Genomic DNA, 27,382 nt, shown 5'->3' with positions numbered 1-27,382 from the left:
CAACATGGATATTAGATCACAGAGAAGGTTTGTAATCTTTTTAACTTTAAAAGGACACTGCATATTTCGACAGTATAGTGGGAAGTCGGGTTCCAAGTGAAGGCTATGAGAAAATACAAAACCTTGAATCTTAAAAACAAACAAAGATTTAATTATGCCTGCCTTGCTGAGAGATCCTCTTGCCTTTCAAGGAAACAGTCCCTTGAGCAGCGGCCAAGGGCCAGATCTGGTGCTGGGAATGTGTTGGTAAATGGGCAGGCTACACCCCCAGAAAGAATCCAGCACTCTGAGAGAGCATGATGAAACTGAAAGGTGTATTTATCTAGATAGAGATCTAGGTTAAAAAGCTCTAAAATTAAAAAAAAAAAAAAAAAGACTTTCTAGGAAGCATATCTATCTCTAACCTGGATAGAGGTAAATGGAATTCAGCCATGTCTGTAAATGTTCCTTTCGCAGAGGAACGTGAGATGTAAAACGCAGGCACTTGTACCCAGAAATACTGACCACCCAGACAAAAAGGGCCCCACCGTGGCGTGGTGGGCCATACCTGAGCGGAGCAAGAGGTGTGATGGGACAAGGCCTGCGGCCGCAGAGGGTGCAGCCCTGTGGCTGCCCGTGTCCACTCTGGGAGCCCAGCTACTGGCATTTCCGCCTGCTGACCAAGGCCCAGCACCTCCGGAACACAGCGAGTTACCTTCACCTCGGCCCCTGCTACAAGTTCCTGGCCCTCTTATTGAACTCTTCCACCTTAAACACACCTTAAACTTCCGCCTTCCATCCTGAAACTGGAAGAGATGTGAGTAGCTAATTAGATATTTTACTCAGAGGAAAGAAACTTTTCCCCCATTTCCTGGTCATTTGAAAAGAAAGAAAATCCTCAAGGCAAAGCCTTTACCTGAGGTTTGAGAACAACACTTATATCTTGTTCAAGGCTGACCTGGCCCCGGTATTTGAGTTTAAAATAGGAGGTCTGGGGCCTATTAATCTAGGGCAGTGCTGGGGAAAGCCAGGGTTGCTAATCACTGCAGGCTGTGCAGGACACAGGACTGCAAACATTCCGTTGCTGCTTTTTCTGGGCCTCTCTGCCTGCTGGTGTAACCGTCACCATCTGGAGGCAGGCTCGCGTTGTTTAATACGTGATCACGGCGACCTTCCTTCCAGCTTCGGAGCAAAGACAGGGGCTCTCAGGTGAGAGCTGACCCCAGGCCCCCGCCCCGACTCGCCACACCGTGACTGCGACCTCCATCTGCGCGTCCCTCCCCGGCAGGCAGTGACGCGCTCCCGTATTCGTCCTCGGCGCCGCTCTTGACCTGTGCCCCCGGCACCTTTGGTATCTGAGCCTCTTTTGATTCCATCTCTCCCTTTATTCTGCCTTACTCTTGCTCTCTCTCTCCCCACTGGCTCCTCCTCCGTAGACAGGACACTGTCCTAATGGAAAGTAATCAGAACAATCTTCCCGTGTTGCGCTGGTTTCCAGGCACGGGCCTGTCTTCTCGTCTTCCACTTACAACCCGAGTCACTCTTGGGGTAGAACTGGACTCAGCGCATCTCCCCGCCCACACCCTCCCCACCTGGCCTTTTCCTGGTCACTCCCCTCCATCAACAGTAAAGACGCCAGTGGCTCCCTCCTTGTCAAATCCCTGTGTGTATAAAGATGCCTCTTGGGTTTCATCCTTAGGGTTTCTCACAGGCCCTGAGTCCATCATCTCCCAAACGAACCTGTCAGCCACCCAGCACCCCGCCCCTACCCCCGACACAAACCTTCTCTTCCTCCTCCAGAGGTCTCGGTAAACCGAACCATCACACTCCCTGGAAACTGGGAAGCTTCCTCACGCACAGTCCCTTCCTGACGGTTCCTCTTCTCTACAGTAATGGGGAGCTCAGTCCCTACTCCTCACCCAGCTCTCTCAAGTACAGATTTGCAGATTTAACTGACCCAAGGAGAAAGCCCAAATATTTAACTTGGGATAAAAGGATCTCGCAGTCTCATTCTCACCAAACCATAGCTCGGTGCTTCAAAGTGTGGATCCTGTAGCTCTAACTTGCTGTGTGACCTCAGGCAAGATTCTTAACCTCTCTGTGCTTCCGTTTCCTCCCTTGTAAACAGGGGTCAATAATGCCAACACCTTTCTCCTGGCATGCTGGGTACATCAGGTGTGCTCATGAACAGTGCCAGGCACACAGAAGGTGCCGTGTGTACCTGCCAGTCTTGTCACGCACTGCCCACCGCTATCTGCCAACCCGTCTTCCCCCAGATACGCAAACGTGCTACCCACCCACCACAACGAACAGCATACAGGTCGCCAAACACTCTGTGCCTCCACAACTCGGGTTCTTAGTCCTTTTTTGACCTGCTGAGCTCTCGTTTGTCTGGGGGACTCAGCTCAAACATCACTTCGGCTGTGAAGTCATCCCTCCTGCAACCAGGGCTTCCCCACTGAGAGCCCACTGACCCCACCTGAACTTCCCCTCAGTCAATTATTGTTAACGCCAGAGAGTTGCCATGTTTGAACACTCATCCTACGCCAGGTCTTGTTCCAAGTGCCTTAAGCTTCACACAGAACCTGTGAAATGTTCTAACAGTTGGTTTCTGTGTCTGTCTCTCCTCCTTGATCGTGGAGTTCCTTTCGGACAGGAACCCATGCTTTGATCAGGGTGGGGGTCCAGCACGGTGCCTGCTGCATGATGTGTATGTGTGTGTGTGTGTGTGTGTGTGTGTGTGTGTGGTGTGTTCAGTCGCTCAGCTGTGTCCGACTCTGTGACCCCATGGGCTCTAGCCAGCCAGGTCCCTCTGTCCATGGGATTCCTCGGGCAAGAATGCTGGCGCAGGTTCTTCCCAACCCAGGGAGCGAACCAGGGTCTTTTGTGTTTCCTGCACTGGCAGCAGGATTCTTTACCACTAGCTCCTGGGAAGCCAGTGTGTGGTGGGTGATGCATAGTTAAATAAACGCTTCTGAGCTGAGTCAATCAAAGGTGAGCAGGACTCGGAGAGGGCTGGGAACGTGCACGAATCCCTGACATTGAAGGACACTGAGAAAAGGAAGGCTCGCAGCCGGATCCGAAATTCATCAGTGCTATAAACAGAGATGGCTGTAACTGCCTCACGCCACCGCTAAACTGCTATTACGATCTGGATATTGTCTGTAGTGCCGACAGGTTAATGTGCTCTCATTTGTTCCCGTAATGTCGTGTAATTTCAGTCTTTCCAAGGACGTAATCACGCGATTCCTGATGATAGCTTATCCCGTGTTCTTGCTTCACAGGTCCCACGCTAAGTCTGAAAGTTTTGCAGGGCCCTGAGCTCACAGGTCGCTCACCTTTGACAAAACGTAAAGAGACACTCCCCTCAGCAACTTTTTCTTCTTGTTGGACAGGAAATGGAAATTCGCCACAATGTTATAGTTTCTAGGGAGATGGTCTAAGCCCATAAACAAAAGCATTTTATTGCTTAATTGTTACAAAAGGCTGTGCTTTTTATAAGTCTAATATATATATATGTATATGGAATTCAAAGATATATGTGTTTCGATTTTAATTAACTTGTCTTCTCCACCATGTCTCTTGAGCCCATAGTAAAATTCTGTTTCACTAGGCAGCAGACAAAGGGTAAGATTGAAACTGTTTAAGGCATTGATTAGAACCTCTCTGGGTGGCCTTAAAGCTGGGGGGAGAGCCATGTGCCACCATGCGAGTGCCCCCCAGGGGTACCAGTGGAAATGGACCTGCCCAGGAAACTTGCATCCAGATCCTCAGTATGTCTCTGGGAGGCTTCCATTTAGCTTAAGCCATTCCAATAATTTATAGGCTTCCCCGGTGGCTCAGCAGTAAAGAACCCGCCTGCAGTGCAGGGGACGAAAGAGACACGGGTTTGATCCCTGGGTCGGGAAGATCCCCTGGAGGAAGAAATGACAACTAGTACAGCAATTATCCTTCAGTTTAAAAAAAAAAATTAATTTAAAAAAAAAGAAAGAAGGAAACGGCAACCCATCCCAGTATTCTTGCCGGGATTTCCAGTATTTTATAGATAGCATATCCGCAGGATTTTTGGTCCCTTTTTGATTTCCTGGAGCACTGACTGTGACGGGAAGTCTAATCTCACTGGGGTGGTGTTTTCTAAGGAACTATCACTGCTGGAACGAAGCCTGGATGACGAGGCCGGACCTTCCCGTTGGGTTTGGAGGTTGGCAAGTCGTGGACAGCACCCCGCAGGAAAACAGCGATGGTAAGGCTGCATCCTCTCTTTATGTTCCTCATCTTTATACTTTGCTTTTATGGTTGCGTCTGATGTGTGGGAAACGTGCCCCCCTGGTGGGAACCAACGTCAGCCGTGTGCTTCCTGGACACGCACAGCATCAACTGCAGGCCAGTCAGGTTTAATTTCATTTCAATGGCTGTCTTTACTCTGATTACCTTGTAACTTTTAGGAGGGAAAAAAAGCATAAAACTTAACATATATAATTCATCGACTCTTGCTGTATAAGCAGTTTTGAAGACAAGAGGAAAACTATCTGTGTAAGCACTTTCACTTGGCTATAAAGTATATTTCAGCCCTCCCCGACACACAGTGCTAAGATAGAAGGCGGTGAAGAAAATAACTCAGGAAATAATTACGGACCATTCTTTAAATTGCTCTCTTTTCAGAACCCGATTTCTTTCCAGGTTGTGTGATTTCTTTCAAAGCTTGAGTATGTGGATACTCATCTTCTAACTTACAAACTCTGCTAAGTAGTGGCAGCTATGACACCCGCCCCCACCTCCAGATTTTTCATAAGCCTCCATTTTCCTTTAATATGATGATAAAAATCAGTGCTATGGGACACTGTTTTTATTTCCCCTTGGCAATTAGATCTGGAATGCATGAAGTGTTAATAATGCATCCTTTGATGTACAGCCCTCTGTCTCGAAACACTTACATAACTGTGTCCTGGCCTCTAGTGGATGGAACAGTTCTTAGAGCTGAGATGACCTTCCCGGGTTATAGGCCTCAAATGAGGCTCAAATGGAATTTTACATTTCTTTCCTTAAAAAAAAGACATTGATGTGTGCATATCCAGATATACACAAACATTCATTACATACTCATGAGGGAACATTAGCACAACACCGGATTCTGAGAGAAAGGTCAGTACTTCCTGGTGTTCTGGATTATATGTCATAACGAGGTATCTCAGTGACTAATGACAGCTAGCCTCTTAGTAACAAGAGAGAGAACTGGCTAAAATTCAAAATATTTTGTAAAAGTCGGCTTGAGCCTACTAACTTCCCAAAAGCACGTGGTCCGTGTAGCGTGGCTAGTATCCAGATTCTCCAGTTAAACTTGATATATGTCCACAATGTCCAAAAATGAAAACAAACAAACAAGTCCTGGGACATGTCACCGTTTCCAGCGTTCCAGATGCCACTTCTAACAGGATAAGCCCTATGTCAGCCGACAGCTCGGCCCCCACACGCTTGAGGCTGTTTATAGTTGGGAGAGTAGATGCGGGAATGGTGTGCCCTTTGCTCTTTTCATGACTTTGGTTTGGGGCTTGCAGAACCATTACCACCATGTCCCTCCCTGTTGATGGCACATGTGGGTGACGCACGCACTCTGGCCATGGAAAGAACTGGGGCTGCATTGGTGATGACCTTGAGGCGCGGTTGCCCCTACAGACTGCTCAGGGCTGTGATCTATATGTGGACCAGTTCTGTAACTGGAAAGACCCAAAGATGGGGAACTCACACTCTCCTTCCTCTGTGTGGTTCAGGGATGTATCGGTGCGGCCCCGCCTCTGTTCAAGCCATCAAGCACGGCCACGTCTGCTTCCAGTTTGACGCACCCTTCGTTTTTGCAGAGGTAAGTGAAGAGCTGCGGGAAAGAGCCTCATTCCTGTCCAAGCTCTGAACTCATCAAAGAATAAGGCACTGGGCTGTTAGGTCTCAATTTCCCAGGAACATGGTGTGTGCTTCCTGTTTACAAAGTTAAACATGACAGGCATCGTTCCAACCTCCAGGTGCTACATGCTAAATGCAGTTCTTACTTAACATTTTTCTTCCCCTGATGTTCTGAGATTTCCCCACCTGAAAGCAATTGCTTTAGTCACCTTAGCACAGGTCTCTGTACCCAGGAAGTAGGTACCAACTGCTCCCAAGAAATTAAGTGACGAAGTGAGTCACTCAACTAAAAACTGGTGGAGACCATCCATGAACTGACATGGGAGAGTGCCCTACTTCACTCTGAGGCTAGTCAGTGGCTCACACACAAGAAAATCCAAACACACCCCGACTGTGATCTTAGTCTGGGAACTCCAGTCCATTTCCTGCTATTCCAAGCCATCCTCTACCAGAGGGGACAGAGTAAGCTGTTACAGTACGGATGAGAGAAAGCAGCTCTGGAACAGAGCTCACTGACAGGTGGCTGGGGACACTTTGGGAAGAGGCTGAAATTCTGGAAGAACTGAGTGGAGGCTGGAAGCAGAGAGGGCAGTTCAAAGGTGCTCCACAGGAAGCTGTGAAAGTCAGAGTAAATGTAAGAAGTACCAGGTAACAGAGGAGGCCAGGGGGGAGGCTGCTGGGGCAAGGGGAAGGAGCAGAGAGACGGGAGGGGCTGAGAGGCGGGACTTACCCCAGGTAGGATTCGCCAGTAAGCACGGTGAAATAATGTCTATCACTAGGTAACCACTTTACCTGCCATTTGATGCTCTCAGCAACCCTTTAAAATGGGTGTTAGAATTCTTCCCATTTTACAGAAAAGAGAAGCGAGGCAAAGAGTGATTAAAGAACCTTTCCATGATCATCTAACCAATAAAGAGTAGTGGTAAGATTTAAAGCCAGGCAAGCACTGGGTTCAATCTCTGGGTTAGGAAGATCCCCTGGAGCAGGAAATGGCAACCCATCCAGTATTCTTGCCTGGAAAATTCCGTGAACAGAGGAGCCTGGCAGGCTACAGTCCATAGGGTCGCAAAAAGTCAGATGCGACTGAGCGAAGCACACACGTAGGCACCCAAGCTCACGCTAGTAACCACCACATTCTGCTTGTATTCTAGAATGAATACATATGTATTATTAACATGCATCTAGAACTGTGGGAATTAAGAACCCTGAGTCCTTAAGAAACTTGACTCCTGATGGAGGTAGTGGTACATAAACACAGCAACATTTTAAAAACTATGATGCAAGTGTTGCTATGGAACCAAAGGTCAAATGAGTGATGTAGGTGATAAATGACCAGCATTTATGTTAATTGGGAAGTATGAGCTCGGGCTGCGGCAGAACAGCAGAGGCCACCAGACCCTGTCCTGGGAGAGAGGGTGACCGGGAACAGACACGGACACAGCTGTGCGATGGCCACAGCAGGTCGAGCGGAGCATCACGGAGCCCACGGAGGGGAGGGCCGGGGATGCTCCCTGGAGGGAGTGGAGCCCGAGCCGAGTCTGGACGCATGACTAGTAGCTATTCAGCTTTCCTGGGGGCTCAGTGGTATCCACCTACAGTGCGGGAGGTGTGGGTTCGATCCCTGGGTCAGGAAGAGCCGTTGGAGAAGGAAGTGGCAACCCACTCTAGTATTCTTGCCTGGGAAATCTCATGGACAGAGGAGCCTGGTGGGCTACAGTTCACGAGGTCACAAAACTGAGTGACTGGGCGTGAGCAGACAAGACAGTATTCAGGCTAAAGAGGTAAGAAGAAAAAAAAAAGCCAGAGGAAGGGAGGAACTTCAGACAGAGGAGACAACTTGAGCTTCCAAAAGGTACGTGCAGACAATTAAAAACTGTTCAGGAGCTTGCCTGGCAGTCCAGCGGTTAAGACTCGGAGCTTCCAGTGCGAGGGGGTGTGAGTCTGATCCTTCGTCAGGCGGCTAAGATCCCACATGCCCTGCAGCATGGCCAAGAAAACATACAAAATGAATAAATAAAAATGAAAACCACCGAGGCTCACGAACAGGGATGTGTCGGGAGGTGTCAGACAATGACAGCTGAAGAACCAAGATGTGGGGCGTGCTGACCTGAGAGTGGACACGAGAGGCTTCCCAAGGGGAAGGAGAAGGAACGGAGCCTGTTCAGCCCAGGCTGGAGGGGAAGGCCTCTGGGCGGAAGCCCCGGGGCGGCCGTGACTTCACTCCTCGCCTGAACCAGGTGAAGGACGACAGGTGGGGAAGGAGAAGGCCGTCTTGGGAAATGTCTCAGAAATAAAATAAGAATAAACACGCAGACCCCAAGACCGAACATGTGAGTTACACGAAAGGGACGATGCCTCTTCCACTGTACCTGCTGCTGCGGTTTCTAGAAGCCTTGGGAGAACAGGCACCCTGCATTCGGAACTTTCACCCGCTGGATTTCATTTTGAGATTTCAAGATTTGTGCGTTCCTCCCCAGCTGCCATCTGATCGTTTCCGATGCCACGAGGACGTCTTAAGGGGAAATCACTCTAAAACTCACCAAGCTTTGCGTCTGTAGTTTTCTTATGCTTTGTTGCTGCAGAGGAGAGAGGCACAGACTCCAGGAGCAAAACGCCTACTAGCTGCTAATGCGAACGCTCCCCGCTGTTATTAATCACTCGATGTCACTCGATGCAGACTTGTCTGACAGCGCATAGGATTTGTTGCTTTGGCGCGGGCTGGGCTCTGGGGCTGAGCCCTTCGTAAGAGCTGCTCCAACCGCTTGAAAGTGCGTGAGGAGCGAGCACGCCTTTTCTCAGGGAAGCGCGACTCCGTGGGGGGCGCCGTCTGTGGCTTCAGTGAGCACCTTACACACTCAGGCCCCAGACCACTGCTCGCCTCTCCCGCCTCCCTGCTGCGTCAGCCTGCTTCTCACCACCCCTGCTGCGCCAGCCGGAATGTGCCCGCTCTCGCCTCCCAGCAGGCTGACTTTCTTGGTCACTCTTGACTCATTTCCGGGCCGGGTAAGGCCTTGTGCTCGTGGACTAGCTCTTGGTTTCCTCCCTGAGTGAAAGCAGAAGCCGAAACGAGAGCTGTGCACAGGACGCGCCCACCTCTGCGCTTTCCCCATCTCCAGATTTCTTCCTGGGACCGGGGCCTCTTTCTCTGCCCTCGTCCATTCTCTTGCCCTCAGCCCTGCCGTGGGCTTCTTGGGCCTGCTCTGGAGGTTCCCAAAGAAAGCAGAGCGGTCTCAGCGTCAGGGGCTCCCTTCCCGGTTCCCGGGTCACTAAGCACTCAGGAGCGGCTGCTTCTCCTCTGGCTCAGCTGCTTCTGCTGTCCCCTTCACATCATCCCGCCAAACTCACACACACACTCACACACACACACTCACACACACACACTTACACATACTCTCACATGTACACACTCACACTCTCTCACACACATTCACATGCTCACACACTTACACACACACACAGACACACACATACTTTCACATATTCACATGCTCGCACACTTACACACAGACACAGTTTCTCACACACTCACACATACACACACTCACACACACACATGCACACATACACACATTCACATGCTCGCACACTTACACACACACAGACACACACACATACTTTCACACATTCACATGCTCGCACACTTACGCACACACAGACACATTCACACACACACACTCTCACAAAGACACACACACATACACAAATACACTCTCAGACATACACACAGAGACACATTCACACATACACACACACACAGACAGTTTCTCACACACTCACACATACACACACAGAGACACTCTCACAGTCACACACACACACATACACACATTCACATGCTCTCACACACACACACATTCACATGCTCACACACACACACACACATGCAGACATTCACACATACTCTCTCACTCACACTCACTCTCACAGACACACACACAGTCACACACAGACGCACACACTCTCACACACTCACACACAGACACATTCACACATACTCTCTCACCCACTCACAGTCACACACACACACACACACACTGCCTCACACACACACACATATTCACATGCTCGCACATTTACACACACACACACAGACATTCACACATACTCTCACACACACTCACTCTCACAGACACACACACAGACATTCACACATACTCTCACACACACTCACTCTCACAGACACACACACAGTCACACACAGACGCACACACTCTCACACACTCACAGACACATTCACACATACTTTCTCACGCACTCACAGTCACACACACACACATACACACACACTGCCTCAGACACTCACACACACACAGACACATTCACACATACTCTCTCACACACTCACAGTCACACACACACACACACCTTCCCTCCTGGCACCGAGCTGGCTCTTGCAGCGGAAGTGACGGACCCCTTGGGGTCCCGGCGCTGCCCCATGGCTGCAGCAGCCGCGCCCCCTCACCTGGGGCCGGCAGTTCTCTGGACTCAGACCGCCCAACAGCTCCTCTGCCGCTTCTTTGGTCTCAGTTCAAGGTTGTTTATTTCGCGACCAGTTATCAGACGCAGTCCATTTGGGGATATCTCAAAATAATTCACCCGTTCATTCAAATCACATAGAAAACTCTGGAATCATCTTGGTTTCTCTTTCCAACCTCCCTTAGGCATTTTGCAAGAAATACCTTCCAATTATCCCAAATCCAGGCATGCCTGTGCCTCCATCATGACCCTCTGAGCTCTGCACGGCTCAGATCTGGGACATCACGTCCTAAGTCATTTCTTCCCCTTTGCTTGCCCCTCTCCAGTTTACTCTCCACAGAGCAGCCAGAATTACCCTTTAAAATGTAAATAAAAACATGCCATTCCCTTGCCCCAAACCTTTCAATGGATTCCCATCACCTTTACCATTAAGCATAAATCTTTTCAAGATTCTATGTGATCTGGGCCTGGGGTTTCCCCTCCACCCCCATCTCTTGCTTGTTTCTCTCCAGCCACATAGAACCCCCATGCTCTTCTGGAAACATCAAACACACTCTTTTATCAGTCTTTACACAGACCGTTCCTTTGGCCATGAAAGCGCTTGTCCCACCCTCTACCTCTCTTTGCATGTTCTGCACCCTCGCTGCATCCAGGTCTCTGCTCAGCCCACCTCCATAAAGAGACCTCCACTCCCCACATCTCCCACAGGAAGCATCCCTAGCCATCCCGCTGTTTCTGTTCTTCTCTGACTTAGTGTCATCATTTCCCTCCCTTCTCTAACATAAGTTCCTCGGAGATAGGATCTGCTGGACTCTCATTGCTGAAAGCAGGGTCTGGCACACAGAAGCCACCAGTAAGTACATGAGTGAATAATAGAAACAAGAGCGTGTACATGGTGCACTGCTGAGAAGAGGATCTCAGAGAGACGGGGGCCAGATGGCACCTTCACGCACGGGCAGTCCTGGTGGGAGAGGAGCTCCTGTTTGCAGCCCAGGGCACACACACAGGAGCCCCTACCGGAAGAAGGAAGGCAAGCACGGGGTGGACGTCTGGCAGTTGTGCCAGGAAGGCTCCCAGACAGGCAGGCATCCGCTGCCCCCCCAAGCCCGTGAGCCCTGAGAGCACCACCACCTTCCCTGCTCCACTTGGGAACAGACGAACAGAGCAGACTCTGTCCTGGGTCCTGAAAGCAAGAGCCTCCACCGTGAGCGGTGAGCAATGCACACACGTTCACAGTCCGTGGGCACAGGCGGTAGTTTGCAGAGGGGCCCCTGTAGCCTGAGGACCCGGCCCGTCCTAGCTGAGCCCCCCGGGGTGCTGAACCATCCAAATACATCCTCCTATTTGTCTTTACACATACTGCTCCTCCTACTAGGAAAGTCAAGTGTTAGTCACTCAGTCATGTCTGACTCTTTCAGACCCCATGGACCATATAGCCTGCCAGGCTCCTCTGTCCATGGAATTTTCCAGGCAAGAATACTGGAGTGGGTAACCGCTTCCTTCTCCAGGGGATCTTCCCGACCCAGAGACTGAACCCAGGTCTCCTGCATTGCAGGCAGATGCTTTACCATCTGAGCCACCGGGAAAGCTCTCCCATTATTCCCCACTCCACTTTGGAAGAGCCTGTGTTGTGTGACCATCGCCCTTCAAATCTATGTGCAGGACTAGATGGTCTCTAAGACTCCTTTCCACTCAGAAGAAATTAAACATAGGACGTTCACAGGTGATTCTGATCTACCTGCCAACCTTGCAAGGAAGGTATAATTAAACCCAGGCTCAGAGACGTTCAGTAACTTGCCCGAAATCACACAGCCTAGGTCCAATATTTCTTCCACTTGTGACTGTCCTCCCATGGAGATGCAACTGGTCTTGGATAAACTTTCTAGGCTCCTCTGTGCTTCTCATATGCAGTCAAGATGGAGAGCCACCACACTGGTGGCTAAAACTGAGAAGAAAGCTTGCAGATGTCTCCTGGAAAGAATCCTTTCCCTCCAACACGTGCAGAAGCCACTTCACGTGTGTGTTTCTCCTCTCCTCTTCCCACAAGGGACAGTGTGGTGGGCCGGCCTGAGGTTTCAGCTGATATAATCACTGCTGACCCTGACTTCAGCCACAAGATTAAAAGATGCTTGCTCCCTGGGAGGAAAACTATGACATAGGTTTTTCACAGACAGTGTATTAAAAAGCAGAGACATCACAGTGCTGACAAAGGTCCATATAGTCAAAGCTATGATTTTTCCCATAGTCATGTACAAATGTGAAAGTTGGACCATAAAGAAGGCTGAGCACCGAGGAATTGATGGTTTTGAACTGTGGTGCTGGAGAAGACTCTTGAGAGTCCCTTGAACAGCAAGGAGATTAAGCCAGTCAATCCCAAAGGAAATCAACCCTGAATATTCATTGGAAGGACTGATGCTGAAGCTGAAGCTCCAATACTTTGGTTGCTTGATGGGAAGAGCCTACTCATTGGAAAAGACCCTGATGCTGGGAAAGGTTGAAGGCAAGCAAGAGATGGTGGAAGACAGGGAAGCCTGGTGTGTTGCAGTCCATGGGGTTGCAGAGTTGCACGTGACTTAGCGACTGAACAACAACGAAACATTTCCTAAGCTTTACTCAAGGGAGACAAGGACCTAGCCACTTCCACATGCAGCCTTGTCTCCCTGGAAAACTGGAAGCGGCTGTAAGGGCTGTTGATTAAGAAGAGCTTTGTCATCATTGCTGCTGTGTCTTGCAGCTGAGGAGGGAGCAGTTTGTGCCTGCATGGCCTCCTCCAGGGGAAGCTTGAAGCTCTCAGGAAGCTCATTTAAGTTTCCTTAAACTTTTTTGCCCAAAATGAGAAATACTCCTCTGGTGTCTGCTCTGTCTGCTCCCGTCCTGATTCCTGATTCGACATTTAGTCTTTCACACCCTGTGCCCAGTCTCACCAAGCCCTGGGCACTGCTTGGAGGAGCAGGGCCCACGCCTTCATCCTCAGAAATCTGAGGCAGTGCAGGACCACCCGGACCCCAGCCTGGGACCTCTGCTGCGTGGTGCGGTGGTCCTGGGGGGTCAGGCAGGAGAGGTGGTGTCCTGTGATAATCCAGCGAACAAATATGGGCCACTCAGCAGGAAGGTCAGGCTGTGTGCTCAGACCACCCTGGGTGAAGATCAGGGCCTGTGCGATGCCCACCCAGGGGAAGAGTCAGGGCGTGTGCCATGGGCCTGCACCTGCCCACTTCTGTGCTTCTTCTCCACCACCTCCCTGTGTTTGTGTGACCACAAACACTGCTGACCCTCTGACTCGTAGTGCCTCATCTATAAAACAGAGATAATAGTACCTACTCACAGGATTGTTCTGGCAGGGTTTAAATTAAATCATTTAAAACATCCTGAAACACTATGGGTCAATAAATGTTGATTGCTTACTTTCCCCTGGGCAGAAATCAGACTTCTTGTAAATTCAGAAATTTGTGAGAAAGTAGAGAAAAGTTGCTCTCTTAAACCTCATCTTTAACCTCATCAAGTTTTCCCAATACCTGGTAATGATCGTTGCATTTTACTTGATTTTGATGTTTACTAATCTAAGTGAGAATCATACTCACATAGATTTTATCTCGCTCAATCTGAAAGTGTTCCTGTGAAACTGGCAGAGCCAGTGTAATCATTTTCATTTTCTGGAAGCAGGAATGAGGTTCCGAGGGTAAGGTGGGTACTTTCTAACAGCACAAGCCCAAGATCAGAGCCCAGGTTCCCTGCAGTTGATCCCATGCATTGTAGCTGCTGGTCTGTCTGCCTATCATGGGCTTCCTTCTCTCCATTTATTTCATTATTTTAAGCTTTAATGGGGTAAAATTGATATTCAAAATGCAGACATTTAGTGTATACATCTTGATGGGTTTGAACATACGCATATACACGGAAAAAAAATATTTCCCAGAAGCCACCCAGCAGACTGCCTCTCCTCTCTAGAAGTAGGTCACTCTGTTACTGTCAGCTTAAAAGAAGCTCGAGAAAGAGAGTAACAGACAGGGCGCTCTCCGTTCTGCCTTAGGAGGTAGAATTTCACAGCAAGAAAAAGGAATGAAAGAAATGGTTGGTGCTTGAAATGACAGCACGGCGGATAATGTCATCTGCAGGGCTCTTAGACACCACACTGTTGAGAGTTAGAGATTTTGGTGACGAGGACGTTTGACGATGGCTAATGGCCTCCTCTCCTGTTTTTAGGTCAACAGTGACCTTATTTACATTACAGCTAAGAAAGATGGCACTCATGTGGTTGAAACCCTTGATACCACCCACATTGGGAAATTAATTGTGACCAAAGAAATTGGAGGAGATGGCATAAAGGACATCACGGACACCTACAAATTCCAGGAAGGTAAGCTGCTGCAGTCGCACGAGGATCTCTCTGCCCGCGTCACTGTGAGAGTCAGCGTCACCGTGAAATGCGTCCCGGAGAAGGCGTGGCCTTTCTCGGCATTCGAAAGTTAGAACTCGAGCAACTACGCCTCACACCCACAATTCTTCATTTCATTTTAGTTTTACTTGTTTGTTTGCTTTCAGCAGAATTCCCCTTTAATGGCTTCTGAAATGATTGGTTTAAAGTCGCAACTATTTTAACAGAATAGGGAATGCATTCTTATTCATAAAAATATGAAGAATCTTAATTTTAATCTTAATAGAAAACATTACATAACTAATGTAATTTTAGTTCAATGGTGAATTTTAAATAACTGTTCACGGTTGTTTGCTCTTGGTGTTGTTTAGTCGCGAAGTCGTGTCTGACTCTTTGCGACCCCGTGGACTGTAGCCCAGCAGACTCCTCTGTCTATGAGATTCTCCAGGCAGGAAGACTGGAGTGAGTAGCCATTTCCTCCTCCAGGAGATCTTCCCGACCCAGGGATGGAACCCACGTCTCCTGCATTGTCAGGCAGATTCTTTACCACTGAGCCACCTGGGAAGCCCCTCACATTTGTTTAGAAACTTGCAAGCTTTTTTCATATGCATTGTTCCATTGAAGTATCTTGGAAATTCCTTGATAGGAAGTATAGGGAATATAAATGGAGGCAGATAATATAAAATGAATAGGCCATGGAAACTTCACCAATTCAGGCCAATTAGGTCGAAGTCCTGCTTCAACCATAAAGCAACGCTAGGGTGGTTTTGTTAACCTTTGGTGTGTGGAGTGTCCCACGCAGCGCAGCTGAGTCCAGCCCCGTCTCAGTCACTGCCGAGTGTCTACTGTGTGCCTGAAATCGGGCTTGGTACTGGGCATCCCCACAGTGAAAAGGACCCAGCTTCTGTTTCTGGCCAAGCGATACGTTCATTCCGCTGAGGGAGCTTTGGAAACAAAAAGGGATGCTCAGTCCAACCAGGAGATTCAGAAAAAGCAAAGTCAGATCAGAGAAGTCACGGACCTCAGTTAAAGGAAGCTGGACTCAGGCTTCTAGAAAATGGGAACATGATAAAAGCATGGGGTGTGAAGCAGCAAGTGTGTTTAGGGTCCTGCAGGTAAACAATCCACCTACAATGCAGGAGACTCGGGTTCGATCCCTGGGTCAGGAGGATCCCCTGGAGAAGGAAATGGCAACCCCCTCCAGTATTCTTGCCTGGAAAATCTCATGGACAGAGGAGCGAGGGGGCCACAGTCCATGGGGTTGCAAAAGAGTCGACATGACTTAGTAACTAAACAACGAGGCGTAACTAATGCACCAGCTCGCCCAGAGGCTGGAGTGCAAGTTCCCCAAGGCTGGTCGTGGACAGGAGGTGAAGGAACTTGGGGGTCTTGATGGGGACATGGAATATATGTTACAAATGATTCACCACCAGAGCTTCTTAGGAATGGCATTTATTTTAGTGAATGGATAAAAAATGAAGAGTAATTAGCATATACGTAAATATTCATCGGTATTCCTGAAATGCTGAGTGCAGAATGCATTTTAAATATTTTAGATCCTCTCCCTACTCTTGTTTACAAAAGCAATTTGCACTATAAAGAGAAAGTTTGCTGAATTGAGAACTCTTCTGCATAGTGTTAGAAATTCAGGATTTGTGTCACCTGAAGCAGTGAATTTGTGCTGTGCTCCTGAAATGGTTAGCTCTTCTCTTCTGTGGGCTTTCATTCACTGCACAACAGATACAAAAGATTTTTTCTTTTTGACTTTTTTTTTCTAAAAAGAGTGTTTGTAAAACCATAAACCCAGTGAAACAGAACAGATGAGCAATGCCCTCTTGTGATAGAGTGTCAGGCGAAAAGGTTTGGCAAGGAAAAGCAGCCCACGAAAGAAGTGAAAGAAACTGGCTGCAACATTCACTCATCCATTCGTTCATCCTTCCAACAACTGGCTGTTAACCGCCCACCACATTCCCAACACTGTGTCCACCTGGAGACTCTCACAGCCCTGCCTCACCATCTAAGGGAGAGACGGGCGGGAAGTGACCCCCCATCTTGCCGAGTGGAGGGTGCCCAGGACAGGGTGGATGAACAGATGCCCAGGGCCCATGGGGGACGTTAGCAGTGGACTATATTCCTTGTGTTGAACGCATATCCTTGTGGCTTATGTTACACATGACGGTTTGGACTTGTTAATCTCCTGCCCCATGCTGCCCCTCGCCCTCCTTGTTGTCACAAAGCAGCAAGTGCTGGGAAAAGAAAAGAAGACCAGGTCGTGTGTTAGTGAGAGACGAGGGGACCAGGGTCATGGAATTAGGGGGCACCCTGAGAAGCTGACATTTGAGCTAAGATCCAAACGATGAGAAGAGGCTTCGTCAGACATAAAAGGGACTCTCATGACACCCAGGTCATGAGAAGGTAGCTTTGACCTTGGTTCTGAGCCACGGAGGCTGTAGGAAGTGTGACCTGGCTCTAGATCATTCCCTCAGCCCCCAGTTCACGGCCCTGCGTTATGTGCGACATCAGAGCAGAGAGCAGAACTGCAGAGAGCAGGCGTTCTGCCCGACCGGGGAGGCCCTGCGACGCCTGCCTCCTCCCTGGGCCTGCGCTTCCTGGCAACGCCAGCCTGCCTTGCTGCTCACGGGGACGAGCTGGTCCCCAGAAAGAAGCCAGAGCTTCCTCCATCCGTGACCCACAGTGAAGTCCCTCCTGGTGCCAGAAGCGTCCGCCGCCCCTCCCCCACTCAGTCAGCTCAGCCCTTCCCCGTGGAGGCACCTCTCTGCCCAAGACCATGCTCCCACTGCTGGTGTTCACCTCCTGCATTCTGCCTAAATGCGTATTTGGTGCCCATCCAAAGCGATAATCATTAATGCTCTCTGTCTTGGGGAGCTCTCTGCCAGATGCTTTCTGCTAAAATATTTCACTGCACTTTGCTTGTCACAGCCCTCCTTCCCTTTAGAATTATCTCCCTCTTATCGATTGTAAACATGTGCCCTAGCCAATGCTTATCCTGGACCAGTTGTTTCTGGCTCATTCTTGCAGTCTTGACAAGCAGGGAAATTGCTAACACACACACACACACACACACACACACGGAGAGAAATACACATTCACTTGGTTGGCAACACCTGCTGGCATTTTCTCTGTCTCTGAAAGGTCCTGGAAGCTTCCAACTCTTATGCACGTCCTACCTCTAAACCACCTTCCAACCCTGCCACATAAGGAAACTGATGGTAGTGATGGCGCCTGCTTTGCAGAGTCGTTCTGAGGATTAGATGAGATAGTACACCACGTACACTTGCCATGACACTCGTCAAAGTTGTTGTTCAGCCACTAAGTGGTGCCTGACTCTTTGTGACCCCGTGGACTGCAGCATGCAGACCTCCCTGTCCCTCACCGTCTCCCGGAGTTTGCTCAAACTCATGCCCATCGAGTTGGTGACGCCATCCAACCATCTCACCCGTGTCGTCCCCTTCTCCTCCTGCCTTCAATCTTTCCCAGCATCAGGGTCTTTTCCAATGAGTCGGCTCTTCATATCAGGTGGCCAAGGGGGTGGAGTTTCAGCTTTAGCATCATTCCTTCCAATGAACACCCAGGACTGATCTCCTTTAGGATGGACTGGTTGGATCTCCTTGCAGTCCAAGGGACTCTCAAGAGTCTTCTCCAACACCACAGTTCAAAAGTATCAATTCTTCAACGCTCAGCTTCTTCATAGCCCAGCTCTCACATCCATGCACGACTACTGGAAAAACCATGGCTTTGACTAGATGGACCTTTGTCTGCAAAGTGCTGTCTCTGCTACCTGTCAGGGTTAGCTCTTAATGATAACTGTTATCATCATTGATTGACCTCTTCATCTCCGTTGCATTTCATTGTTAAGTAAAGTGGGAGAAAACAGCTTAAAAGTTAATGTAACTATAAAAACCAGCATTTTTATTTCAAAGTGATTCTTCTTTTGCTAGCCACTGGCAGGACTAGCTTTTGTTTTTCTAGGTTTATATTATTTATTTATTTATGCATCTTCATTGCTGCGCACAGGCTTTCTCTAGTTGCAGAGAGCGGGGGCTCCTCTCTTAGCTGTGGCTTCTCCTGTTCTGAAGCGGAGGTTCTAGCACATGGATTCAGCAGTGTGGCACACAGGCTTAGTTACTGCAAGGCACGCGGAGTCCTCCCAACCCAGGGATCAGATTCACGCCTTCTGCACTGGCGTGTGAATTCTCATCCACTGAGCCAGCAGGGAAGCCCCAAGATGAGTTTCTACAAGCCAAAGAATTTGCCTCTGTGTCACACATGCACTGAGATATATCCAGACGAGGCCAGACAGTAAAGAGGATTGAGGAGGGTCAGCCCAGCCGGGAGTCACCAGCAGCAGCCCTGAGCCCGACGTGTAACTTCTCAGCTCCCCACGTGCATAGAGCCACTTTGTGATTCTTCCATCTCTCACTTTCTTACCTTCTCTCCCACCACCACCACTTTGGAAACGCTACTTAAGACATTTTCCTATAAACAGCACACATGTCTCAAATTCCCCCACCAGATACCAAAAGATGTCCCCCAAAAAAGATGTGTTTGGTGTCAGATGAGTTTGGGAAACCTTGTGTGAAAGTAAATAATTCTCAAGACGTCCCTGGTGGTCCAGTGGGTTAAGACTCTGCCTTCCATTGCAGGGGTGAGGGTTCGATTCTTGGTCGGGGAGCTGAGATCTCACATGCCTCGGGGCCAAAAATCAAAACATTAAACAGAAGCAATATTGTAAGAAATTCAATAAAGACTTTAAAGGGGTCCACATTAAAAAAAAAAAAAAGCCTTAAAATAAAAGTAATCAAGTCTCGCCACAGTTGGGCTCCATCTCAGAACCTTAGCCAGGTTAGTGAACTAACCTGGAGAACACCCAGGAGACACCACAGCCTAGCTCCCTGTGGGGACTTGACCGCTGAGCCTTCTGCGGGGGAGGCTCGTTCTCACTGAGCTGAGTGTATGGGCCGGGTGCTGCTTGGGAAGCATGACCTCTGCACCCTGCTGGAGGCACGTGACAACAGAGGAAGGAGAGAGGGGCGGGGTGGCATCAGCCAGGGGCGGGTCAGTGGGAGCACGTGGGACAGGCCCAGGCGGAAGGAGACATGAGGAAGAGAGATCTCGGCGGGCAGACCCCCGAATGGGAGAAAACTCATGTTGTAGACAGCGAGAGGCAAGATGCAACTCCTCCAGCGGCGTGGCTAGGAACCTGGGAGGGAAGCAAATAGATTCCACAGTGTGAGAGTTAGGTTTTGTCGGTTCTGCCTGATGAGCCCTGAACCAGTGGCCGTGGAAAAACAATCCATAGAGTAAGTTCTGTAGCAACCCGTGTTCAGGTAGATCGAACCCAGCAGTCCGGGCAGGTTGACTCTCCGGGAGCTTCACTTTGCAGAATTCATAACATAGGATGATGAAGATCCCCGAGCCCCATAAAGGGAAGGCGTGTGACTTGCAGAGGCAACCCAGCAAGTCCAGCACGTGCACCCGCAGCCCTGTCTTCATTAGGGTGACTTTCTCGTGGGTGGCTGGTGTTCCTTTGTCCTCATCTCTGCACCTCTCCTAGGTCAAGAAGAAGAGAGGCTGGCCCTGGAAACCGCCCTGATGTATGGGGCAAAAAAGGCCCGCAACACAGAGGGCATCCTCAAATCCAGGTCTGATGTCCACATGAACTTCGAAGTAGAGAACGCCGTGCTGGGCAGGGACTTGAAGGTCATCATCACCTTCCGGAACAACGGCTCCAGGCGCTACACTGTCGCAGCCTATCTCTCCGGCAACATCAGCTTCTACACCGGGGTCTCCAAGGCGGAATTCAAGAACGAGACCTTCGATGTGACCCTGGAGCCCTTGTCCTGTAAGTTGACAGGGGGGTCTGCTCCCTCCAGGATGTGGAAAGAACACCACACCCACCACAGGTTGTTGATTCAACCCCCCCACCACCACAACACTCACACACACAAACCTTTATTTAGTGCCTGTGAGTCCAGATATTATTTTGTGCTGGAGACACAGCAGAGTTGCTCATGGAGTTGATGGTCTCCTGGAGGAAAGATGGGGCCTGGACAGGAAACAATCGAACAAGCGAATATACACGGTTCTGCGTGGAATAGGAAAACACGAAGCAGGGTAAGGAAGACAAGAAGTGCCGGTAAGGGGCGTGTGGCCAGGGAAAGCCTCTCTGACAGGGTGACGTTTCACAGAAACCGAACAGAAGGGAAAGAGCTTTCCAGCCAGAAAAAAAAAAAAGAGAGAGCGAAGGCCCTGAGGCCAGGGCTTGTGCGCTGTGTTCGTGAGCAGCAAGGGGACCAGGGTCAGGAACAAAGGTGCCAAGAGAAGCACGGGGGGTACCAACCAGGCAAAGACCTACAGGACTCTGTGAGCACTTTGGTTTTGATTCCAGTGAGCTGCAGGGCCACTAGAGGGTTTTGAGCAGAAGCTTGCCCTGGTCCGACTTGGGTTTGAAAGATCACTCTGGCTGCTGTGTTGAGAACAGATCACGGGGGTGTGGAGCTGAGCTTTCGGAGTAGTTACGACGCTCTTGCAATAGACGGTGGTGAGAGTGAGCGAGGCGCTGAGAGCCGTCCGGCCTGCGCGTGTTCCGAAGGCCGAGCTCTCAGGACCGGCTGACCAGTTGGGTGTGTGATGTGAGAGAAGGAGGCTGTGGAGGAAACTAAACGAGATGATATATACGGAAGGCTTCTCGTGGGTAGGCTGTCAGTACGTGCTAACTTTCAACATGTTCACACTTCGGGAAACTGAGGCCAGAAAAGGTGAGTGGACGTGTTCAAGGCCACATATAGCAGTAACGGAAGCCTCATGCCATTCAGGCGGGGATGGTGAGCCAGCTCCAGGCATCCTTGGGCCCTAAGGGGGCTAGTTCCTGTTCCCTGGGGTCCTGCGACCCCTCAGTCCCCCAGACCAGGAACTGTACACCGTCCTCTCCTGATCACTAGAGTTCCACCTCTCAGACTTCTTCCCCTCCTCTCCCTGACCCAGCAAAAGCGTGAGCTCACCTGAGCTAGCAGACTAGAACAGCATGATAGCTTAGCCGTCTCAGCCATCCACCCCGGGACGTGGGGCCGGACTCAGTATCAGCACAGCTCCCACCACTCAGCTCGCCCCAGGCTTGTCCTGAATAACCTGGAGGGAGTCGGAGGCTGTTTTTCGCTTTACCCTGCAAGCAGGGGCACTAACTGCATGCAAGAAACTGCCCGTTGCAACTGAAACTGCATTGCAGCGGATTGCCAGAGCCACAGGATTTAGACCTGGAAGCAGGTCAGGGTACAGCCTATTGTCGGAGGGTCTATTGCAGAGAAAGCTTTCCAAGTAAAACAGGAGCCATATTTTCCAGACTGATGATTAAAGGGGATGTGTGAGCTAGAGTCAGCTGGGAAGATGTGAATAACTTAAACCTTTCAGTATCTTCCAGGGTGCTATGCCTTCCACTCGGCTATATTTAGTTTTCTTTGCATTTTTGGAAAAGAGACGAGGCAGCCCCTGCCTGTGTCTCCCCTGGCTTTCCTCAGACACCGTCAATGGTGCTGGCAGGATCCCAGCTCCACCACTCAGAGAATGAAAACCTATTCTTTCTCTTGCCGCCTTTAATAAACTTTATCTAGAACAATTTCTTGTGCAGTGGCAAAACACAGCACTTACATAATGTACTATTTTAGGAGCCTGGTCTCTGGGGCTCAGAAACACAGCCCAGTTTCTTCAGTGCTAAGATTTAGAGGATATTCCACCTCAGAGAATAAAGAGACCCGAGGCCAACAGGATCAAGGCAGAGCAAGTCTCTGTAAAGTTGTCAGGCACATCTCAGCAGCCTAGACATCCTGGTGGTCAAACACGGCCCTCTAGAAATACCAAAGAATGTCCATTATTATTATTGTTATTATGGGAAGCTGCTAGAGGTAAAATGCATGCTGAAGGCCGCTCACTTTGCCACCCCATCTGGCCCATCTGGCCAAGTGGAAACAGGTCCCACATGCTCATCTGAGATTGTCTCCAACTGAGGGAGAGAGTGTTAGTCTTCTGGATAAGTCACTGCTCCGGGAGCCGTGGGGAGAGCAGGGTCCATGCTCAGACGCAGAGAAGGCAACAGGTGTGTGTCACCCGAAAGGGCAGAATTCGAGGGTCAAAGTCAAGGCAAGTTCATGGACTCAAAAGGCGGCCCTCAGTAAGATAGGACGGCTCCAGGAGGCAGGCTGAGTTATTGACTGCTTGTCCAGGGCAGACCAGTGCCTTCTAATAACTCTGTGTAGCCCATGGCTGACTCTCAGCCCGGGCACTGTGCCCTTTCAGGCCTGACCGTTGTTGTGGGGCTGCCGGGTGCGTGGTCGGATGTTTAGCGGCATAGACGGGCTTCCCTGGTGGCTCAGATGGTAAAGAACCCACCTGCTAACGCAGGAGACACAGGTTCGATCCCTGGGTCAGGAAGATCCCCTAAAGAAGGGCATGACAACCCACTCCAGTATTCTTACCTGGGAAATCCCATGGACAGAGGAGCCTGGCGGGCTACAGTCTGTGGGGTCGCAAAGAGTCGGACTGAACAGGAGGAGCTAAGCCCCTGGCCTCTACCCGGGAGATACCAGCATCTCCCACCCAGCGGTAACAACCTCAGAGGTCTCCAGTCATTAGCAAACATTCCCTGGGGGCAAAACACGCCCCCCCACCACCACCACACACCATTGACAACCACTGGTCCAGATGACCATCCTTCCCAGTTCACCAGGAACTGCGCGTGTTCCAGGGACAGGACTTTCAGTTTCAAAACTGAGACCATCCAAGTCCACTCAAGTCTGCCCTTACACCACCTTATCTCCTGCTAGAACCCCTCCTGGGACTTCAGGAGCCTTTCAGCCTGGAATATGCATCTCATCATTGTATTCAAATGTAGATTCTGATTCCCTAGACAGGCGTGGGGCCAACAACCAGTCTCTGCAACCAGCTCCCAGGCGGCAGAGCTCCTGCTGGTCTGCAGGCCATAGCCTAGCTACAGGGACCTGGGTTAGGAGGCCCACCCAACCTTCCACTGAACTGAGGTTCTTAAAGGGCTAATTCCAGGGGGTGAAGGGCCCCCCGGTTGTCAAGCAGTGCTTCTCAGGCCCTCTGTACATAAGGGTCAGCTACAGAATGGTCAAACAAGACCTAGACCCCAAACCTCCAAGACTCTGATTGATTTGGTCTGGGGTGGGATCCAGCAGGGTAGGTTCTTAAATGTCCCCCAGCGACTGCAAGGTGGAGCCAAGACCGGGCCGTCTCAGCGCCCAGTCCTCCGTGCAGAGACCTTGAAGCAGCTGGTGGGCACAGCCTGGCGCTCCATCGCCTGGGCGCCCGCAAGGCAGAAGGCCTCCCTGTGCCCTGATCAGTGCTCACCCCACACAGCCTTCCGGCGCCGGGTCCAGTTCACCCGCTCACAATGGGGGGCCAATGAGAAGATACACGTATATATACACTAGAGACAAGCACGTGTAACACTCTGCACTTAACTACCCACTTTGGGAATTGTTTCCTTTGACAACTTCCACTGAGGGGAGGACTCTTTGGCCAAAAGCAGACAGTGAGCAGGGCAGCCATGGCGGAGACATTCAAGTCCGTGCAAGGGGATGGAGGCGTGCGTGCCCCATCCCCCAGCGGCTGACCACACAGCAGGGGCACTGGCTCTGCCCAGCGCGGGCTCGGCCTGCAGGACAGCGGCCCTTGGCCCCCTGGAATCCTGCGCTCTGGAAAACAAGAGTGAGAGGAAGTGGGCAGGGCAGCCAGACAGAAGCCCACCGCGGCGGTCAGAGCCACAGGACGGAAGCCCCCTCCTCAGCCCAGATGGTGAGCAGAGGGGAGCCAGGACCAACTTCCCGCTGTCCAGATGTAGATGCCATCCTCACTGGCTTGTCCCCAAGAGCTCACGCACATTTGGCACAGAGGTCTTTCAAGTTGCAGATAGCAGAGGGGGTGGGAGACAGTTGAACGTGTGTGTGAAATAGGTTTCCACTGCTTCTTTCTCTTAAATAGAAAAATCAAATCAGGTTGGAATGGTAAGAGTTGGAGAAAGAGTGTAGCGCCAAGGAAACAAGGAAAAGGTTCAAGTAGTCAGCAGCTGTGCTCAAGCGGGACCCATGGCCACTGTGAGACGTTTCCTATCTCAGGAGGGCACTGGGCACTGGGGCCGTGGGCATCCCCACCCCATCTGCTGTCGCGGAGCTGTTTGTGCACAGGTCCAAGCAGCCACAGCTAAAGCCTTCCGGTCCTTGGGTTTAAACCTCTTTGTCATGTTGCGTTTTATTAATACAAGAGCAAAAGCACTGCTGGGAAAATGGGGTGCGTTTTCTCTAGGAAGACTCGACTGAGTGTTCCATTTCCAGCACGTTCTTTACCCCAGAAGCCGGAGTGCTCCTTGTCCCTGATGGACTCTGTGTTCCGCTCACCCTCCCCTGGTAGAGGCTGTACCAACGGGGAGAAGACGGGACCCTTGGGGAGGCAGGGAGCATCTCCTCCCGATTCTGGCACTGGCATTTTGTGTTTCTTCTCTCCAGTTAAGAGAGAGGAGGTGCTGATCGGAGCGGGCGAGTACATGGGCCAGCTGCTGGAGCAGGCCTTCCTGCACTTCTTTGTCACGGCTCGAGTCAACGAGACCAGGGATGTTCTGGCCAAGCAGAAGTCCATTGTGCTGACGGTCCCCAAGGTCATCATCAAGGTCAGTTGCTGTATCTCAGCCGAGGAGGAAGGCGAGGCTGCTGATGAGGCCCCCGGCCTCAGTGCTTGTGAATGTGCGTTTGCGAGTGTGTATCTTGTGTCCTGGTCCCCCTGCAGAGAAAAGGAACTAGGATCCTCCTGTTCTTTGAAAGAAGTGAACTGCCCTATAAATAGATGTGCACATGTAACACTTTTCTCTCCTCTCCAGATTTAAATATATACATGTGGCTGCAGATACAAATATAACCTGTGGGTATAAACACACTTGAGGAAGATGGAGATGTGTAAAGGGTACAGATAGAACTCAGTGTCTCCAGAATCAAGTGGGTCAGGCGTGGCCTCAGACAGCAGCCTCCGGGATCCCCTCCCACATGTGCTGCTGCCTGTGAAGTGCTCACTGCGCAGTGGGATGCACAAACCAAAACGCCCACCTGGCGACCGCGACATTTGTGTGTGATACACCTGGCAGCCACCGGCCAGAGGCAGACACAGAGGCTTTCACCACGCAGCTCCCTGGGACGCTCCCTCACGCCTCTTCCAGTCAGTTACTCCCCAATCCCCATCACCGGGACAACTGCTCTTCTGACTTTCCCACCACGTATTGCCTGTTTGGCTAGTAGTTCATTCTTTTAAACAACTTTTAATTTAGCTCTTGGTCCCTTTCTCTTTTATTTTTATTTATTTTATTTATATGTGGTTTTGGCCTTGCCACATGGCATGTGGGATCTTAGTTCAAACCCACAGCTCCTGCATTGGAAGCGCAGACTCTCGGCCACTGGACCGTCAGGGAAGTCCCGCCAGTAGCTGTAACATTTGCCTCTCCATTTTCTCCATTTAACGTCTGTCTCAGCAGAAACCTCTGCCCAGATGACTTAAAGGCACTTGGCAGAGGGGCGCTGGGCAGAGGTGGGAGGAGAAATAAATGTGGCGGCCTGCTGTTCCCACCTCTCAGGAGCATCAGCAGCTTTAGCACCCACATCCCAGAGACCCATCCCACCCTGGGAGCGGAAGCCCGGGCCTCCAGTGGGGTCCTTGGGCGTGACATCTCATGTCAGCCTTGTCCAGGGCTCAGAGACCTTCCCAAGCGATTAAGAATGATGAGCACAAATCAAGAGGCATTCCTCGAACGTGGTGGATAATCAGAATCTTAGAGTCACCCGTATTTTAAAGCCTCTAGAGGGAGTGGGCGGGGAGGGGCAGTAAAGACCTGTGTCTTTCAAATTCCTGCTGTGAGTCACTTGTAAAGCTGGTCACTGTTGTGTAGCGCTCAGAATGGCAGCCTTCCCTGGGTCCATGCCCTGTGGATGGTAGTCTATCCGAGGGTTACCCTGAGACGGGTGCCACTAGGCCGAAACTTGGGCCCCCAGAGGCAGAGAACCCTGGACCCTCCTTTTCTAGAAAGGCTTCAATCTTGACACCTCCTTGGTTCTTTCATCTCAACCCCTTCTTCTGGGCCCGTCAGCATCCCACCAGAGGCCTGAAGACACAGAACAGAAATGAGGGCTGCAGACTCTGCAGGCAGAGCAGGAGAATATACAAAACGGAAGGCGGGGGAGCCTCCAGAGGCACCGCCACTCCCCTGAGAACAGGAACTCAGGGGCGCTGTGGCCAGGGCTTGCTCACCACGCACGGGGCACCCCACTCCTGGTGGGCTCTCCCAGAAGCCACGTGGTCCCCTTCAGGCCCCTCCCAGGGGTCGGGGAGGCCTCCCTTCCTGCTCCTGTTCAGAACTCCACCTCCGAACCTTGTCCACCAGAGGCAAGGCCCGCCTGCTCACCTAATTAGGCACCGACAGCTTGTCCCCGTGAAGGGCTCAGGAGAGAGACTTCCCAGATGGGAAGTGCTCAAACCGCAGCACAAAATAGAATTTAATTGCACCGCTGATAATAAACTGGGCGTATGAAGGAAGCTGATAGCTTTCATCTTTTAGACATTATTAATTGAAGGATTATTGGTGAG

The 27,382-nt window shown here is 50.6% G+C and overlaps 1 protein-coding gene across 1 annotated transcript in view; it reads left to right on the top strand.

The window, feature by feature from the left end:
- The window catches only part of F13A1 (coagulation factor XIII A chain), a 140,713-nt gene that overhangs the window by 97,290 nt on the left and 16,041 nt on the right, over positions 1-27,382 (top strand). The window contains exons 9-13 of the mRNA XM_040249392.1: positions 4,119-4,222; positions 5,748-5,836; positions 14,554-14,707; positions 20,301-20,588; positions 25,264-25,424. Coding sequence (XP_040105326.1) covers positions 4,119-4,222; positions 5,748-5,836; positions 14,554-14,707; positions 20,301-20,588; positions 25,264-25,424 — 796 coding nt within the window. The remainder of the gene's footprint in view (positions 1-4,118; positions 4,223-5,747; positions 5,837-14,553; positions 14,708-20,300; positions 20,589-25,263; positions 25,425-27,382) is intronic.

The sequence above is a fragment of the Oryx dammah genome, unplaced genomic scaffold (assembly GCF_014754425.2).
Source record: "Oryx dammah isolate SB20612 unplaced genomic scaffold, SCBI_Odam_1.1 HiC_scaffold_11, whole genome shotgun sequence".
Taxonomy (NCBI): Eukaryota; Metazoa; Chordata; class Mammalia; order Artiodactyla; family Bovidae; genus Oryx; species Oryx dammah.
This window is presented reverse-complemented; position numbering and strand designations above follow the sequence as displayed.